Here is an 18,900-nt window from a genome sequence, read left to right on the forward strand (position 1 = left end):
AAGGTCCCAATTAGTTGAGTTCATTCTTTGAGTAAACTTCTACAAGTGCAGAATACGTTTTTTTTTAAGTTTTACCTCTTGCATCTAGTCTACTCAGTTTTCCTTAAGTTTGTGTAATTCTTTTTTTCAGACTGGATATAAGGAAAATTTTTTTTACACTGAGAGTGGTGGAACACTGGAACAGGTTGCCCAGAGAGATGATGAATGCCCCATCCTTGGAAACATTCAAGGCCAGGCTGGACGGAGCTCTGAGCAACCTGATCTGGTTGGAGATGTCCCTGCTCCTTGCAGGGGTTTGGAGTCTAGATGACCTTAAAAGGTCCTTTCCAACCCTGACGATTCTATGATTCTAAACTTTTGCATACTAGAGGATTCATGGGTATCTGACATAAAATAGAGTTCTTTCAAATAAAACAGAGCTCCTTTACTTGGAACCTGAAGTCATTACACCTAGGGAAACAGAAGATCCTTTGTTAAGCAGACATACATATGTCACACTGTTAGAAGTCAGAGCAATGATTCCCTTCATATCCCTCTGTAAAACTCTTTTACTAAAAAGTCAGTTCAGTCTATTAATGAGGCAAAAATCTTATTTACTACATTTGTTTTGTCATATCAGTAAAGAGTGCAGTAAATTCCTACAGTAAGACATACAGACCCTGAACTACCTTAATTGTAATTTATTTTAACAGTGGTAAATAAAAGCCCTCGTTAAAATAATACGAATTTACTACAAAGAAGCAATTCTTGTGAATTTTTCAAATGTTTTTGCAAATAACAGGAATTTACAAAAACCTATGCAAAACATCTGTGGAATATATAGCCCTTCCTCTCTACTAAACGAGCACGGAAAATGTCAAAAAATCCCTCAGAATACTAAAAGGTCCCCTCAAAAACAGTTTTTACTATTGTTTATTCACAAATCCTGGAACGTAAGGACTGGCACTCTGCAGTTCATTTTTCAAACAAGCTCTTCCTCCTAACAAAGACAATCTTACTGGCTGAGGACCAACACAGACCTTCAGAAATAAAGTCGTCATCGTGTCCCCCGTCCCGTCCCCCCCAATAGCTCTGTAAGGGACATCTCAAATAAGTCAGATGCAGCTAATGGCAGAATTTGTAAGGACAGCTTATCAGGGAATGAACACGCTGGATCCCACGTCCACCTGCCCTCCCCAAACCCCTTTCTGAGGTTCTTGTCCTTCCTTCGGAAATGCTCAGCTGCTCACGTAACAGCTGTTAAGCTGTCACAGTTTGCTAGTCACAATAACATGGTAATCTAAATGATGGCTCCAGCTGCAAGCCACAGCAGCTCAACAGCTGTTTGCCTAACAGCTGAACACTCTTTGTAGCAATGGTGGGAAACTCCAAGAGGAGTAAAGTGAATGGCTTGGGACAGAACCCAGGGTAAGCTGTCCTAGGTGAATCAGAGCCCATAGAAAATTCATTAATTTTCTTACTTTGCCTCAGACATTCTTTACTGTGCTGCTAGGCATAGTAATGGAATACCACCACACTTTACTAGCAAAACACCACTATGAAGTATTTTGTCCTCTGTGCACAAAGACTTCGTTGTAGGGAACAGACTGTCCCCATATTCTCTGCACTTTCTTTTTCAGTTGTGTCTTCCTGGTGACTCTTCCCAGAGGATAAACACTCCCATGCAAGTAGAAATGCTGTGAAAATCTGCATGTTTTGCATGCATATGCTATGCCCTCCTACTTCTAAGGGTAAAATGTCTAGGAGACAGTGCAGGATTTTTTTTTGCTTTTCAACATTTAAACCATCAGATTCTCTCCCAATTAATGGTGGAGGAGGAGAAACCCTCAAAACCACATTTCTAATTCTAAGTACGGAAACATAATTACAGCAAGTAGTGGAGGATCTCCTGCTTTTCAATGTTTAAGCCTGAATTGTCACTGACATATCATCAGATCTGTGCTGAGGAAAAGCAGAATCCAAGCCTATGTGTGCAGCTATGCAAATCAACTTGCCTGAAAAACAGATGTTGAAGTGTGAGCAAGATCCTAGGCGAGATTTACAGCAGACTCTTTTTGAGATTGAACACCTTATATTTAAAAAATGGTATCAGCCGCTTAGCAATCACTCAAACAACAGTGTGAGCTGCTGTTCCATTTTCTCCCTACTTGATATACAGTGATACATGTTGATGGGAAAGATAAGTTAATTTTATTTCAGATAAGGATATAATTTTTAAATTGAGTATACATTACCTCATATTGACAAAGTTTCCCCATACAGCTGGAAAATAAGAAGAGAGAGAACATTTCAGTGCCATATAACAGTACATGAGGTCATTTTTCTTCCTGTAATCATCAGAAGGAATTTAAAACAATATTAAGTATGTTTATCACAAATTATCTAAGTAAGTTACATACACGATATATATATATACACACACACACCAAGTGATAAGAACACAGTTTAATAGTATGCAACGAATTCTGAAGAACTTACATGAGACTTAAAAAGTAGGAAAATACAATAATTCAATAAAAAAGACTAGACTATTCCAGTGCACACCTGGAATTACCTGACTAGTAAATCATTACTTATCTGATCATTATCCCCACATTATATTACATAAACAAAACGTACAAGAATTCTCTGAACTGTAATTCATCACTGCACACAGATTGAACAAACCAGAGCTCTGGACTTGCTTACTAAAGTACTCCTTAAAGAATACTGAAGAAAGGAGTCCTGTAGACCTGAACCATACAAATTGGAAACTACAGACTGACAAGAGTAAAAAGACTGGCCACTACAGGCAATTGCCGAACCAGTCCAAAGAGGTGCCACAAGAGTCCGGCATTAAAGGCAGCAAGTGCTTGTGCACACGTGCATTCTCTCTCTAAATATATTGTAATGCAGACACAAAAGTACCTAAGCAATGTAACCAAATGCTTCACTGAACAAACAAAGCTCATTTATTACACTGTTTGTATGGAAAAAAAGTTTTAAGGAAGACAAACCACAGTATAAAACAGCACAGCAAACATGTATCAGCTGTTTCTCTGTGTTTACAAAACGATTCACCTGCCCAATTTATTTTCTACCAAAAAAAAAATAAAAAAGGAAAAAATCTTCTGCAACTACTCAGGGTTCAAGTGATTACATGAAGACTATCAGAACATTGATTTTCTTTTCAACTAGGACACAGAATGTAGTCTAAAGTGAAAAAAAATGAGAAGCCATAAACCAGGTTGCGCTACAGAATTGACAACCTCAGATCATCAAGCCAGACAAGGTTAATACGGAACAATTACGTAAGCAACTCTGTGACAATAAGCAACACAGGAAATATACCCCAAACATCTCCAGAAAAATCATTCTGCAATTGCTCTTTAAGAGACAAGGCTCAACCTAAGGATCCAAATTAAAATGGGTCTTAAGAAGGAGTAGCAGCCTATATGTAGTATTAACATACATACAGAAAGCTGCTGAAGTGTCATCAGTTTTTGCAAGGTGTGCTTCAGCTCTCAAGTAGCAGTTAATGAAGTATTTTGCCTAGATTCACGCTTTGTATGTACATTTTCACGATTATTACTTATTGATCTCAAACAGATGATGAGGTGTTACAGAAATAAGAAAATAAAACCTGCCACTAGTCAGAGGCACCTCCCAAGCCAGAGAAGAAAGGAAACATAGCCAGGAAAAAAGGAGCAGGGAGGACAGAAGTGAGGATACAGTAATGCAGTTGCTGTTCCACCCTTTAGGGGATGGCAAAGCTACTGAACTGTTTTTAACTACTGAGTGCCGCTGAGTAATTCAAAGAGTAATTTGAATCCACGACAGACTATCAAGCAAACTGTCAGAGGGCACTGTGATGTCCATGGTGGTATCATAAAGACTCTGCCATCTTCTGGGGACAAGATAAGGAAGCTTTATATTACAATAGATGATCAATAAAATCCAACGGAATTAAAAAAAAAACCCTCGATTTTATGTTAATTAGCAAAAGTAAATTCTCAGCAGGAAAAAGGGATATAATGTTGAGCACTAAGTTGAATTCAAGTTATTTACCCTTTGGCTAGGATTTTAGAATTACTTATGAGAATATTAATGGAATTTTTTTTTTTTTTTGCAGTGAATGATGACCATCTGGCAACTACAGGTACAGAATTCTCAAATTATAAGTTACTCAGCTATACTTACAATCAGTTACTTTTCTAGGCCACAGACATCCGTACAAATAATGTAACGTATTGTTTACACAGTACAGGAAACATCTGGGCTTAGTTGGTGAAGCAGGAATTGATGAAAAAAAAATGAGTTGCCAGCTGCACCACAAATACCACCCTGCGAGTTTTGTTGCAGCAAAGACAGTGCAGCTACACTGCATACAAGAAACTGACTTCCTAAAGAAAATACATTAATTGTGTGTGCTCAGTATCCACAGCAGGAAAGAGGAGCTCAGAAACGCATACTTCTACAGAAGCACTATGCTTGATAACCCAGTTCTGTAGAAGTAAATCACCTTCCATTAAACTTCTAGGAAGTGTATTTTTACAACATTGCAAAAAAAGAATGAAACTGCAAAATGAACCACGTAAGAAATGCCGTATGGAGGGATCTGAAGAACCCTGAAGTCTCTCTCACACGCAGAGAGGCGCTGCAGAAACTCACTTGATCATATTGGCCTCACAAAGGATTCTGAACGCATGATTCTAAGAAGGATCTCTTCAGCTACTGTGTGTTCACATACAGCTTACGTCAAGGTTGAAGGGATCAGAGGTAAGTTTTTGCACTACAGTGGAATTAAGGTTTTGTTGAGTTTTTTCTAAATGGACATTGCAATTGTTTATATAACAGGCTTACACAGCTGCAGAACCAACAGTATGACTATAGCTTACAGAGGATTTCCCTGACTTGTCACTTCCTTGCCCTAAAGGTTATGCCAAGGCCAGTCCGACATTCAGGCAAGGAAGTTGTTCTGAATGATGGAAACATATTAAGGCAAGTGGACCCCAATACCCAACAGAATGATTCAGAATTACAAGCCTAAATCCAAGACAAAAAGCCTCACAGGCATCACAAAGGCCTTTGATAGGCCCACCAAGTTTAGGCACCAAAAGCTGCAGTATATGTGGATGGTTAAAAAAGCTTCCACACCAGCAAGGTCACAAATCAGACTCTACACATAAACCCAGTTTTCAAAAGCATCAGACTCCTAATGGACCAAATTTGAGCAAAGGCTAACATAAGTGAGCACCTCACTGTAAAAGCCAGTCTTAAAAAAATACAATTTAAAAAATTCCAATTCTAAAGCCAGATCTTTTAATCCAAGAGGTATTCACCCAGGATAATAGACCTATGCCAATTCTCAAACCTTAAAGATTTAACACCCTCACCCTCCACAGCCACACACAGTACATACTCTGTGTGGAACTTCCTATTCATCCAACTAGAGAGCATGCGTGGACAGAAAACCTTTCTGCCATCTACTGAAACTCTGTGCAAGCGAAGAATTCATGATTAATTGGACTAGACAGATAGAAGCATGACTTGTAATCAAACAATTAAGATGCTCATCTACAAGAGAAAAGAAATAGAGCTCTGCTTATTCTGTCAAAGACTATTTGTAAACTCCACCCAGTGACTGATTAAGGTAATAATAAGTTGCCATTAGGGAAGAGAACAGAATTATCTGGATTGTTCTGCAACACATGAAAGCCTGATTTAATGGCCTGTAGGAGAAAAGTATGCTCCTATTTTGACTCTATCTGTTCTAGGATGTTTTTTTTCCCCTCTGCACCCCTTCCATAAAATAGTGACAACAATCATTTTTATTGTCAGGCTTTCACAAGGACTAATTGCAAGTACCATAAAGATGAAAAATACATCAGAAGCATTAATCACTCCCACAGACATTACACTTTAAAGTAACAGTTTCCAGAGAAGAAGAATGACATGCCTTGGATGAAGCGATAAAGAGCTGTACTTTTAGAAAAGAGGAGATTTGATTCTTAAAGTCTTAATCACAGTTTTGTTATTAAAGAGGTATTCACGTTTTGCCAACTAAACATTAATCACTCATGGTTTTTGGAAAACCTCAACCCTCTTTTTTATTTGGTTTGTTGTTTTTTTGTTTTTTTTTTTTCCCTTCCAGTCTCTGAGAGATAAAGCTACAACTACTGGCAAGCACTGTCTTACAGCAACATTGTTGTAGATTTCCAAGACTTCTCAAAACTACCTTAAACTAAAAGCCAATCAGTCATAGATGAGTAAAGAATTATTTTATTTCTAATGAACACATTTATACTCCTTGAAATCTAAAGGTTTGTTTATTTTCCTGGAGAAGACTCTTTCTGAAATTATGCGGGATGCACAGCAGTACAGATGGGGCTACTTCTAGCAAAGGAATATTCCAAGAGCTGTCCTTCGGGTACAAGCCAAACCTGCCTGCATGAAGAAAAAAACCAACCAACCAACAAAAAAAAAAGAACATGCACCAAAAAAAACAAACACTAAATCTGTTAAGTCACACACAAAAAAGTACAACAGAAATCTCAAGCAATCCACTATTGAGTATTCACCATTAAATGGACGCTTCCCTATCTATCATAGTCAGACTTTCAGCTCTGACCAGTTGTATTTCATAGCAGGCAAGAGTTATTCTTCTAGACCCTCAGAATAAAGGAACAGGATGTCTGTTTTCACCTGAATGTCCTTTGAGTCTGTCACCTGCAATAACACTTACTGTATAGGTTTCTGTAAAGCACAGATCACTACTCTGAGAACTTTGCATGCCTTAACTTACCCACAACAGGCTGAGGAACCTGAAGAAAAACGCTATCATAACCTGAAGGCGGGAAAAAAATAAAATCTCAAAGGAAGCCTGTGCCTTTACACCACGATAATCCCTCTTCTCTGGGTCTCTTTAAATGACATTAAAATCAAGTAACAAACTATTACAAGGCACTGACAGTAATAAATGTTCATAATCTGAAATTATTAGAGACAATTAGGTTCAGCAACCATGTATTTTAAAACAGATATTTTAAAAAGTGAAACCATGATGCCCATAGAGATGCAACTGTACCAAAACTGGATGCAACCTCTTTTAAAACTAATTTTTCCCAATGGCTTTGTTGTTTGCATTTTCAAGACACTCAGCTAAAGAAACTTTTACACAAACTTTTGTCTAAGTAGATTTAGCTAAAAACACAGAAATTTTTCCATGTATCACCCTCCTTACAACCTCTGCTCCTCAGAATAAAAAGAGTACAAGATAATGTTCATTTCAAACAGATCTCACTATCAACAAAAGCAGTATGCAGGAACAACATGAACTGACACACCACAGTAACCTGAATTTCTAGAGCAGAATTTTAAACTTTGAATGCCCAGAGGGAATTGCTTCAGCCAGACTTTCTATTTGAGAGACATACAGTGTCATTCAAAAGAGGTTTTGGGTTTTTTTTTTTCCTTAAATCTGACTCTCCATAGTCACTCAGCAGCTTCAGTCTCCCAGTAGAAATAAACTTTTTATCTCCAGAGGAAAACTTGACAAAAAGGAAAAGTAGGCAAAGGGAGCTGATAAAATGCTTATTATTACAGACGCATTAACGTCTTAATTTAATTCTTTTGCAGATCTCAATTGGATATCTAATACTGTAAAGAAAACTATTATTTCCTTAGTAGTTTCTATTAGTTTGACGGAGGGACTATTCAATGGATAAGGAATTGGGTGGGTGGCCACATCCAAAGGGTTGTGGTCAACAGCTCAATGTCCAAAGGCAGATCAGTAATAAGACCCCCTCAGGGGTCTGAAATGTGACTGGTACGGTTCAGTACACAGACAGTGGGTTTGAGTGCATCTTCTGCAATTTTGCAGAGGATACCAAGCTAAGTTGTGGCATTCAGGGAAGGGATGCCATCCAGAGGGACTCTGACAGGGTTAAGGAATGGGCAAATATGAATCCTGAAGTTCAACAAGGTCCAGTGCAAGGTCCTGCACATGGGTCAGGGCAATCCCCAGTATCAACACAGACTGGGTTATGAACGGAGCTGCAAAGGACAACTTTAGGGTACTGGTGGATGAAAAGCTGGACATGAGCCGACAATGTGTGCCTGCAGCCTAGAAGGCCAACCATACCCTGGGCTGCAACAAAAGAAGCAGAGCCAGTAGGTCGAGGGAGGTGATTCTGCCCCTTCACTTTGCTCTGGTGAGACCCCACCTGGAGTACTGTGTCCAGGTTCGGGGTCCCCAGTATAAGACAGCCATGAACTTGTTGGAGCGCCTCCAGAGTAGGGCCACAAAAATTATCAGAGGAATGGAGCGCCTCTCCTATGAAGAAAGGCTGACAGAATTGAGGTTGTTCAGCCTAGAGAAGAGAAGGCTCCAGGGAGACTCTACTACAGTCTTTCAGTACTGAAGATAAAGAGAAACCTTTTACCAAGGCCTGTAGCGACAAGACAAGGGAAAACAGTGTTAACCTGAAAAAGAGTAGACTTAAATTAGATACAAGGAAGCAGTTCTTCACTATGAGAATGGTGAGGCACTGCAATAGGTTGCCCAGAGAAGCTGTGGATGGTCCATCCCTGGAAGTGTTCAAGGTCTGAGTGGACGGGACTCTGAGCAACCTGATCTAGCAAGATGTCCCTGCCCATGGCAGGGACGCTGGACTAGACAATCTCTAAAGGTCCCTTCAAACACAAACCATTCTATGATTTGGCCAATGTGTTTCAAATTGCATTTTATATTCTAGATTCCGTAACAATTGAAAAAAAAAAAAAATCTCAATTTTTTGGTCAATCAACTTTGCAGAATTTGTAATTTCAGTAGTTCATTGAATTGCTTTAGAAAATTATTATACTGACGAGAGTATGTTAATAACATACTAATCTTAATTTTGTATTACAGAATGTCACCTTCCTGGTGAAGTTTATGATTATGCCTTTGGGGAACGTACAATAATTTGAATATTAAAAAAAAAAAAAAAAATCTACTCCTCTGGTACATCTATACAGATTTCTGTAGAGCAAGTAGTTCTTCCTGTTATATTTCCTGAACTGACATCTTGTTCCAACAGTAAAGATCCTGCCTGAAATCAAAGACAGCAGATAGGAACTGTAGCTTTTCCCCCATGGAAAGTAGCCTAAACACAGAGATACAGGGTTTTCTGAAGGGGAAGATGCTCTCTCTTCAACTTGGATAACACCACCACTATGTCAATCCCTTAGCTAATCATCACCTGGCAAAACAAAGGCAACATAGTCACTAGAACAACATTTTTGTACCTTCTCTTAAGAACAAATACTTAAACCTTTGGGAAACTGGTACACTCCCACAGCTGTGAGATATAACATTATGCAAATTTTCTTTTGTTACAAGAGTTAATGGAGCTTCATACTGGATGTGAAGCTAACCATGAATACTTATTCTAACATTTCAGTTAGCATCATCACTTTATGACTGAATTCTGCTCTTTGTTTCCCAGACAGGAAATTCTTTCCAACTCTTCTGTTAAGTCTTTTTTTGAGTCCGCTGTTCAACATCTCTACTCCTTCCTATATCTTTAGCATATTTACCACTAGTTACTACAAAGAGAAAAAACATCCAATATTTACAACAACAACAAAAAAAAACCAGAATGCATAAAATATCACAGCTACAAAGTTCCAAACAGGATCTTCGATTTGCATCACCACGTATACTTGAGTGTGCCTGGACATCATTAAACTTTCTAGCTTTGAATTTACTGGCTTGAAACAACAAAGTGGTTTGCAAATATGTTGACTGTCTACATTCTGAATCGGGTCAAAATTATTTTGGCAATGTGAAAGCTAAGCAATCTAAAATGCTAACATCCCTGTGTCCCCTTTTCATTTAAGAATAGAAAAAGAACTGAAAACCCCAAGTGTCTTTCCTTAAACAGCAACAGATGAAAACTGTGAAATTACACCTATCGCCACATAGATCTGATCCACAAAATTCAAATGCACAAAATTCGTTGAGAAAAGTATTTTCTCCCTCTGCTTTAAAGCAACACAGCAGAAACCTTCTACGCCAACAGACCTGTATGTGCTGCTGCTGTTAGGGCCACACATCTCCCTATTTCAAGCGAAGGAAAGAGAAAGCACCAGAACTATTATCTCAATAACTGGATTATATCAAACAGAGTTTTACACAAACCATGCTTTTCCCAATCTAGATGGCAGTTCTAATTTTTCAAAGGCCTTTTAAAGAAAGGGGGGGGGTGGGGGGGGGGAACACCTCTGTCTTCTTTAATTTAGCCTTTGACCTTTCCTTTGTTTCCCAGACACGGCCAGCAGAACTGTGCGACAAGTTTCAAGAAACTCAAAAGAGGCAGAGAATACTCCACACCCCCAAGATAATGATGATACGCCAGCATGCATATCAAACTCCAGAAACTGAGCAGCCACCCAAGGTAACATGACACAAATTAGGGTGGCAATCAAATGAGGGGTCATGACTCAAATAAATAATTTTCAGCATTTTACTTTAGGTTTGTTGTCTGCTAAGATTGTTTTCAACAGATTCACAGCATGCTCCAGTCGTCAGCACTGTAACTGAAAACCTCATTTTTCCCGGTTACCTTTTACAAACTCCTTCAGGTAAGCTGGTGCACTAACTCCTACCTCTCCCTCCCTACGGTCCATGAACGATTCCAACTAAACTCTGCTTTAGTCAACCCACCTTACAGAAAAGAAACAAGCAATATAAATGATAGGGAAATATTTTCCCTTTGCAAAAATACAGAGGAGAAAGAAGATGAAAGCTCTAAGAATGTTCATCCTTGAGCAAAATGATGACAGCATCACCTCCTGCACATGCCACAGAAAAGACAAATACTAAGTGGAGATAAAATATTAAAGATAAATACTAAAGACAAATACTAAATTGAGATAAGCTGGGAACTGTAAGGGTGAATTTCTCCAGGATGCAAAAAAAAATTTTTTTTAAAACATCATGGCTAGCAAAGGAGAGTTGAAGTCCATTTATTCCTGAGAAGCTCAACTTAAGCATGATCAAATCTTCATAAACTATACAGCTACAGCTAGTTGGAAGCCTGATGAGCAGGGAACTGGAAGCTGCTGAAGACAGTAAACTTATTTGCATAAACTCATAGATGAAAGGCAACTCTGCAGGACATGAAGCCAGCAAGCAAATGGTTTTGGTTTGGGTTTTTTTGGTGGAGAATCCATGGCATGCTAACACAAAAAGCAGGCAAGCCTGATATCACATCAGACCATTTCTAGCTCTTCCAGGGCCAGTCAATCCTGCTGTCTAGTTGTTAAACAGCTGGGGAAGGAAGATTTCTGGTATTCTCCACAGCAGTGCTGAATAATTCTCAGACAGCTAGCCGAAGCAATAGGACAGGACTAAATTTGCAGCTGCTCTCCTATTATGAAAAGTGAAAGTAAAAGCTTACCAGAACACAACACTAAGTAGCATTTAACCTTTGTTTTGAACACATACAAGACAAGCAACGTGCAAGGGGTTGGTAAGATTCAAACTGAAAAGCTTACTCACAGCTTGATATTCTGACAAGAACACATAACGTTCTCCCTAGCTGATGGAAATGCGACAAAAGCAAATGGCTAACCTTGTAAAACAAAGGACAACAACCATGAAAACTAAAAATGCTGGGTGAAGTCAAGACACTACACTGCAGGATGTACTTCCATCACATGATTTTGACATTTTGTTCTTCAGTTGTTTCAGTGGCTGTGCTGTAATTTATCTTATAAAGATAACGAGGTCTTAAGCTTGGATCTCATGACAGCACCCTACTATTCTTTCTTCTTTCCCTTGGAAAAGAAATAAGGCTACTGACATACTTCCTGCGAACTATTTGATCTACAAATAAGCAAGAACTGTTCTACTTTACCAGAAATAGAGCTCTCAACTTTATTTTCATTAACATGCAACTCCCTTGTCATACCAAGACATCAGTAGATTATTTACAGTAGCAGCAAGATTAAAGCAAACCATGCAGATTGACGAGCTCTGGTCTTTAAATCCTGACTACAAGATTTTACAGTGTATTTCCAACAACTTAAATATGGTCCTGATTCCACAAGGACAGCCTCACTGAAGCATCTCAGTATTTCCATATAAAGCTGAATAAACATTTAAAATTTCAAAGGGAATGAGTTTAAGATGTGTATGTACGGACAAACCAACCCACATTCAAGTGGGCTTTCTAAAAACAAAACAAAACTCTCAGGCTGCCTATAAGGAACGTTGTGGTGACACTGGATTTTTTTCTTAATATATATTCAATTGTTTGCTTTTTTATGATATGTCTACATTTCTCATTACTGCTAACAAAAATAAATTAAATCCACTTCACTTGTGTTTACAATCATCTCATGTTCTTAAGCTATGATTTCACAACAGCTTCAAGATGATGCAAGTGCAGCCCATGACTGAAAGGATTTGTCCACCTCCACGTTCCCCCTCTCTCCTTTGGTCAGCATTAGCACTTCTGCAGTATCCTGCTGGGTGTTAAATCAGAGAAAAGCTGTAGCAGATGACTTTGTCCGTTTAAAAGGGCAATGAAAATTCAACCTTTGGGCAAGGCTTCCCATTATATGTAGCACAGTATAGCCATGCATTGTTCACAGAAGGAGACAACACTAAGTGAGTCAACTGAGCTAATTCTGAAAAATATTTAAAAAAAAAATTGAGTAGTGTTCTACCAGATTACAGACTGATTTTGACAGCTCACTAGCTGGGTGATGAGCAACAAAATCATCCTTTTCACCTAGAGCCTACAAATAAGATAAATGTAGCTGTTAGTGAAACTCTGTTCACTTCAGTTTTGCCAGGGAACTGTCGCTTAAGTTACAACAGCTTTTAATTGCCTTCTGCATAGAAACCCTCCTTTGGGGTTCTATTTTTAGACACACAAACTATGCACAGTACACCGTTTCAAGTGAATAAGTAATTTTTTTACATTAATAGAAATTATTTTTACTGAAACAAAACATCAAATGTTACTTTCATGCAAACCCAGATGTAAACTAAGGATACTTCTTCCTCTAAGTGCCACTAGCGAAACCAGTAAAGTCCATAAAAAGTGTTCTAGATATCTTTAGCATGACCCTGACTGCGCACCTCATGTCACGGTGGTACTTCAACGAATGTCAGCGAGATTCCTCAGGTGAAACAACAGCTGTAGATCTGCAAAGCATGTGACAGCAACACTGCCAACAGCACTCCCAGCTGCCCATTTCACCACTGCACAGCCTCCTGTTGTGCCAGAACAGCTGTTTGAATACCCACACTGCCAAATGGTTATAAACTGAAAAAGATTACCTTAGTCCAGACCAGCTCCTTCACCTGGCGCATAGCACAGAAATTTAAGTCCTTGTATGCAATAGATGCTGGTGGCAAATCGGACATATGGAGCAGGGTTACCTAAGCCAGCCTAGCGATCCAGCACCTTGTGCTGTGAAACTACCGAGAGCCACTCAATGACTCTTGAGAGTGATATAGCTAAGAGCCTTTCAACCGCCTGTAATAAGCTCTTCCTCTAGTTTGCAAACTCTGGTGAAGAAGTTCTTCAGGCACATTTGTAACAAATTTGCATTCAAAGGCAGAAGCTTTTTATGAAATAAGACACTTTTAGAAAAGATACTCCCTAAACATTCTCTCGGGGTTTCACACACAAATTGACAAAATGGCACTATCAAAAAAGTCCTATCTCCTAGTTCATGAAAAAATAATATACTTGCCAAGTATTTCATTCCCTGTAACATAATGTGCTCCAAATCTGATTCCCCATGTACTAACACTGAATGGAAATTCATGGAAAGGAGGTGCACAGCCTGAAAACACTTAGTCATTTGAAGAGCACTTGAGAAAGAAGGAATGTAAGAAGTGCCAGCACATACACCTACACCGGCAGCTCAGTTTTCTCAGATTCTATGCTATTTTAGTCTGGCATTATCTGACTGCAACTAGAGCACAGTGATGATTCAGGAATATTGTGAGGAATGCACTTTTAGGATAGGGGGATGGGATCATGATTACTTCCATAGAAAACAAAAATTAGTCTCTCTAGAATCTATTAGACTAGCAGCATCAGCTAGCATACCACACTGTATTGAAGACACCAGAGCCATAACTAACAATTCCACTACTTTTTACCACTAGCCAAAAGACCAAACAGCACAGCAACCTGACATGTTAGATTGGCAAGAAACATATTTCGATCAGATACCAACCTATTCCCTTTTTAAGCTTTTTGCCACATTGATCTGCAGTCTCTCTCTTCCTCCATTTTTACTGAATCCCACAGAATTACCAGAAACAAGCTGTAAGAAGACTTCTATGACTTACAGCAAAAATCGTATGGCAGTTTTTCCCTTCCTTCAGGCCTTTTACCCACCAAGTCAGACAGCAAACACCAACTACCACCCACAGAATCTAATCAATAGCCAGGTCCCAATGACCATGTCAATTGCCACTCAATTCCAGTATTTTAACAGCAGCCTAGTAACTGTTTCCAAAATTAAGTCTATTTTTTGGCAAAACACCAAGCCCTTTCAAAACAAGAACAGACAGTAAAGCTGTCCCTGCTTCAGTATGCATGGAACCTGAAGTAACTTGGACAAACAAACTGTCCGAAGAGTCAGAGCTGGCACATAACTTCAACAATGACAGCGGTATCTAAATAATGAGATCCTGCAAACATAGTACCATCTTGTAGGTAGTAAAGGGAATTCCAGTGCTGTATTTCCGGGGTAGGAAACACCACCTCTTCTGCCAAAATACTTCAGTCGTACCTCTCCACCCTCCTAAATGCAAAGGGAGGATCCTAAATCCGATGCACACACCCATCCCTGAAGCTAGCTCACCTATGTGCGTTTTGGAGCATCAGGAGAATCACTTCTCTCTAGCTACGCTGACAAGGATTCAGATTCTTCCTCATGGTGTTGGGTCTACAGAAAATCTACCTAAGTCTAAAACCAGGCTAACATAAAATAAACCGAACGAGAGACACGCAACAGAAAAACCTGGACAAGAAAGGGATGAGAGCTGACAGGACACCACTATAAATCCGAGACTATTTGACTCACACCTAGTAATTGAAGTCATAAACATCCCTGTCAGCAGTTACTCTCAAGATTTTCCCAAATACCTTTTTGTGCCTCTCTTCAGGCATTTCAGACTCCAGCTACGCGCCGCGCTAACGAACACACAAACAAACGTTTATTTAGCCCCCAAAGGACACGGGAGGATTTTACAACCACCAGACACGAGGCCTGCCCTGGAACACTTCCCTGCGGCCTCATCTCACACAGCTCCCAGGTGAAGTCCCGGGCGGACAAAGAGCGGTCTGAGGAGCGGCGGCGGAAACCCTCACCCCTCCGGCCACGTCTGCCTCACACCGCTCCCCCTCAGCCCCCCCTCCAACCGCCCGCCCGGGGCTCGGCTGCTTGCCGCACGGCGCCAGGCCAGCACCCCCTCCACCGCCCCTAACGGTCCCCCCCAACCCTGGGGACACGGCGGGGCCCTCCCCGCTCAAGCCCTCGCGGCGGGGCAGGGGAAAGATGCCCGACCCCCGGCCGCTCTCCGCTACGGCCTAGTGCGCTGCCCGCCGGACTTGGCGAAGTTTCAGCGGGGCAAAGGGGGAAACCCCTAGGCCTCGCCGCACGGAGAGGCGAGGGGGGTGGCGGGAAGCCCCTTTCCCTGCCGGGACCGGAGCTGCCGCGCTGCGGCGCCTCGTAACTGGTCAGCGTAACGGGGCCCGGGAGGATCCGCCGCCCCCTCCTCCCTCCGGCGGCGGAGGGGCAGTGGGGGCGGGGGAGGGGGGGGGTGGGGGAGGGCACCCGGGCTAGCGGGCAATGAACGGCCGTGCCAGACCCGCTCCCATCCGCGCTCACTCACAGGCGACGTAGGCGACGAAGGCGAGCCCCATGAGCAGCTTCATCCTCCTCCGGTTGATGGCGGTCAACAGGCGCAGCACCGGCCCCTTGCTCACCATGCCCAGCGGCACGCAGCGCCGGGCGCCTGCACCGCCGGCCACGCCACCGGGCTCGCGCGCGCGCGCGCGCCGCCGGCGGCCACCCACCGCTCGCCTCCGCTCAGCTCGCGCCCCCCCCCCCCCCCCCCGCCACCCGAACCCGGGAACCGCCCGCGCAGGCGCAGCAACGCCCGTCCTACCCCCACCCCTTCCCCCGCGGTGGATGCGGTTGGCGGCCAACGGCGGCGGCGTAGCGCGGCGCATGCGCAGGACGCTACTGCCTGGCGGCCTGAGCTTCGCCTGGCGGCCGGGGCGGGGGGAGAAGTGGGGCGTGGTGGGGTTGGCGGGGTTGGCGTGGGGTCTGTCCGTCTGTTTGCCCTTCCTTCGTAACAAGCAACAGGCCCTTGGCTAGAGGCTGCCTGGAGGGCATTCGCTTCCCATAGAGTGTGCCTAGGGGAAAAGGAAGGGCGGCCGCAGCCTCTGACCCGCTCTTTCAGGGTCTTGGTCATCTCCGGCCGTGGTGGCCCTTCGGTGGTGGTGACCAGTCGGGGTGGATGGTTGGACATGGGCACACACACACAGACCAAAGTGTGCGTCGCACTGCTTCCTTAAGTGTCTGGTGTTTTGAGAGCACTGTTTGCCTCATTCCAAATGTGTTTTGTACACATCTCTTTCCTAGGGTGAATGGAAAATTTGGGATTTTTTTTTTTTTTCCCCAAAGTAGTAGTTTATGAATTTGCCTCTGTTCAGGATAACGGGATTGCAGTTGCTTTAAAATGGTTTACAGTTCTACTGCAGCTTCCATCCAAAGCCCTTGTGGCGTGTTGCAAACTGCGGATCTGTATTTGCCTGGAATGGTAGGCACCTTCCTCACATGTGTCAAAATGTGTTCTCCCACTCAATCTGAAGAGAAATCTCCCTCCACAGCCCAACCATCCCCCTCAGCAGGTCAGCCTTCACGCAGTTTTCCAGTGGATACTCTTTCTCACACTCACTTCCCACAGAAGACTATGAAAAAAAAAAAAAGTGTTCTTCAATTAAATGACGGGTTTCAATCATTTAATTTCAATGTAGAAATACAGCTGCTCACACTGAGGAAACTATGACCTCAGTCAAAGACCCATAAAGTTAACAGGAGTTAACCCCTCCTTCTTACGAGGAGTAAAGTCAGTCAAATGTGCAAGTCTCGGAAGGGTAAGTGCAGTAAGATGTGATTAAGAATATGGTGTGATTAAGAATTTGGTGTGGTTAAGAATATCCTCCTGCGGCCTGGAGAGGCAAAGTGACTTTATTCAGGAAGCCTTGAGAATTGAAATTTCCTAACTGCTAGCCCTGTGCTTTGATTATAAGGCCACTCCTTTCCTCTTGGCTTTTGTTTCCTATGATTTGTATTTGATAGACTTAACTTGCCTTTTTAGTCCCCTACTTGTAGCTATGTGGAGAAAAGGGAATAAAAATATCACCATTTAAAATACAACCTAGCACCAAATTTGTCTGTGTAGTAATAACTCAAATAGTTACAGAGTTTTATACCATGAGTAAATTTGACCATCAAAAAACTATAGCTGAACAGCACTGCATGAAAGCTAAAGAGTATCACAGGACTACTGCTCCGGCCCTGCACCTCAAACTCGCACTGTTTTCAGTCAGGAATTTCCATAATGGTATCCGCATGTACCGCACTGATTCCACAAGCCTTTAGGGGTAGACAAGACCTTTTTGACAGTGGCCCTGCCCTAAGCTGGGCTGCACAACCTGTGACTCGATCAAGCTGCCTGCGTAAGACACCTTGCTCGGCACCGCGCTCAGTGTTCAGGCTAATTTTTCTGCAGAAACGTGTTGAGGCAGGCTGCAATCCCTGAAGGTCGGAAAAGGAGAGCAAAGAAGCAGGATGCTTTATGGAGCTTCGTGGTGGAGGAGACTCAAACCCCGTGGGAGGCAGCCTGACCGTGGTGTCTACAGGGCCAGCTGTTTGTCATGCGTGACACCAGGGCCAGCTGTGTCCATGTCACTCTCCAAGTGAGCCAGACCATGTCTAACCTAATTGCAGGAGGGGGAGCGTAAGTCCAATATATCTCAGCTGTAACTATAGGCATGTACGTTATGAGTACTATGAAGTTCTCTAGGCACATGACGGCCAACAGCAGGGAGACTTGTTTCAGCATACAGCTGGTCGTGTTCACAACCTTGTGCCAAGGACTGGCACCAACAACAGAAGTCCTGGTATGTAGTGGCTGCTAAATGTGCCAAGAGAAAGACTTGAGGGATGATACAGTTTTGAGAGCTGATTCCTAGGAGTGCGCTAACAGCAATCCTCTCTGGGCTAGTTTGCAAGCAATATACCCTGCCTCTCGTACTGCAGTTTTCAACTTTAGTTCTCAAAGTACTTTATGAAAGCATTTTGATTTTTTTTTTCACTGACCACAGCCTGTAAAATGATGGCAGTTTTTAAATGATATTGAAATTTTCATATCGACTTTTTTAGTGATTAAAAATGTGAATGTGTAGGTCTATCTACCTGAATGACCTGTATGAACTTAAAATTTACAGCAGGCCTGCAGCACACTTTTCCTTGATACCAGATCAGAACTGTGCAATTACCCAGCTGTCATTCCAAAATCAGAAAAAAACAAAACAACTGCCACAATTTGCACAATTTCCACATGATGCTATGTGAGGGAGACTCTTCTGCCATGTGGAAATAAATGGACAATCTCGTCTTTCTGTCCCAGCCACGGTTCTGCAAGAGATGACATTCCACCTTATGATCTGGGAGGCAGAAGTGAACCCTGAGCACTGAGACCTGAGCAGAGAGAATTGCTGAGTATGAGATAAGGAAATGAGCAATGAAAAAATGCAAAAATAAAACCAAGCCATTACCACCACACTGCTATCATCTCTTGTAACTTTGGTCTCTGAGTTAGTTATGGCT

General features: G+C 42.0%; 1 protein-coding gene across 4 annotated transcripts in view; it reads right to left on the minus strand.

Annotated features, from left to right (window-relative positions):
- Positions 1 to 16,062, minus strand: part of UXS1 (UDP-glucuronate decarboxylase 1) — a 65,526-nt gene extending 49,464 nt beyond the window's left edge. For all 4 annotated transcript variants that reach the window (XM_086769760.1, XM_086769745.1, XM_086769754.1 and 1 more), the window contains exons 1-2: positions 15,893 to 16,062; positions 2,235 to 2,262 (exon numbers count right to left, since the gene is read on the minus strand). In XM_086769760.1, coding sequence (XP_086625886.1) covers positions 2,235 to 2,262; positions 15,893 to 15,989 — 125 coding nt within the window. In that variant the 5' untranslated portion in view covers positions 15,990 to 16,062. The remainder of the gene's footprint in view (positions 1 to 2,234; positions 2,263 to 15,892) is intronic.
- Positions 16,063 to 18,900: the final 2,838 nt, after the last annotated feature.

Source organism: Chlamydotis macqueenii, chromosome 1 (genome assembly GCF_036417535.1).
Source record: "Chlamydotis macqueenii isolate bChlMac1 chromosome 1, bChlMac1.mat, whole genome shotgun sequence".
NCBI lineage: Eukaryota > Metazoa > Chordata > Aves > Otidiformes > Otididae > Chlamydotis > Chlamydotis macqueenii.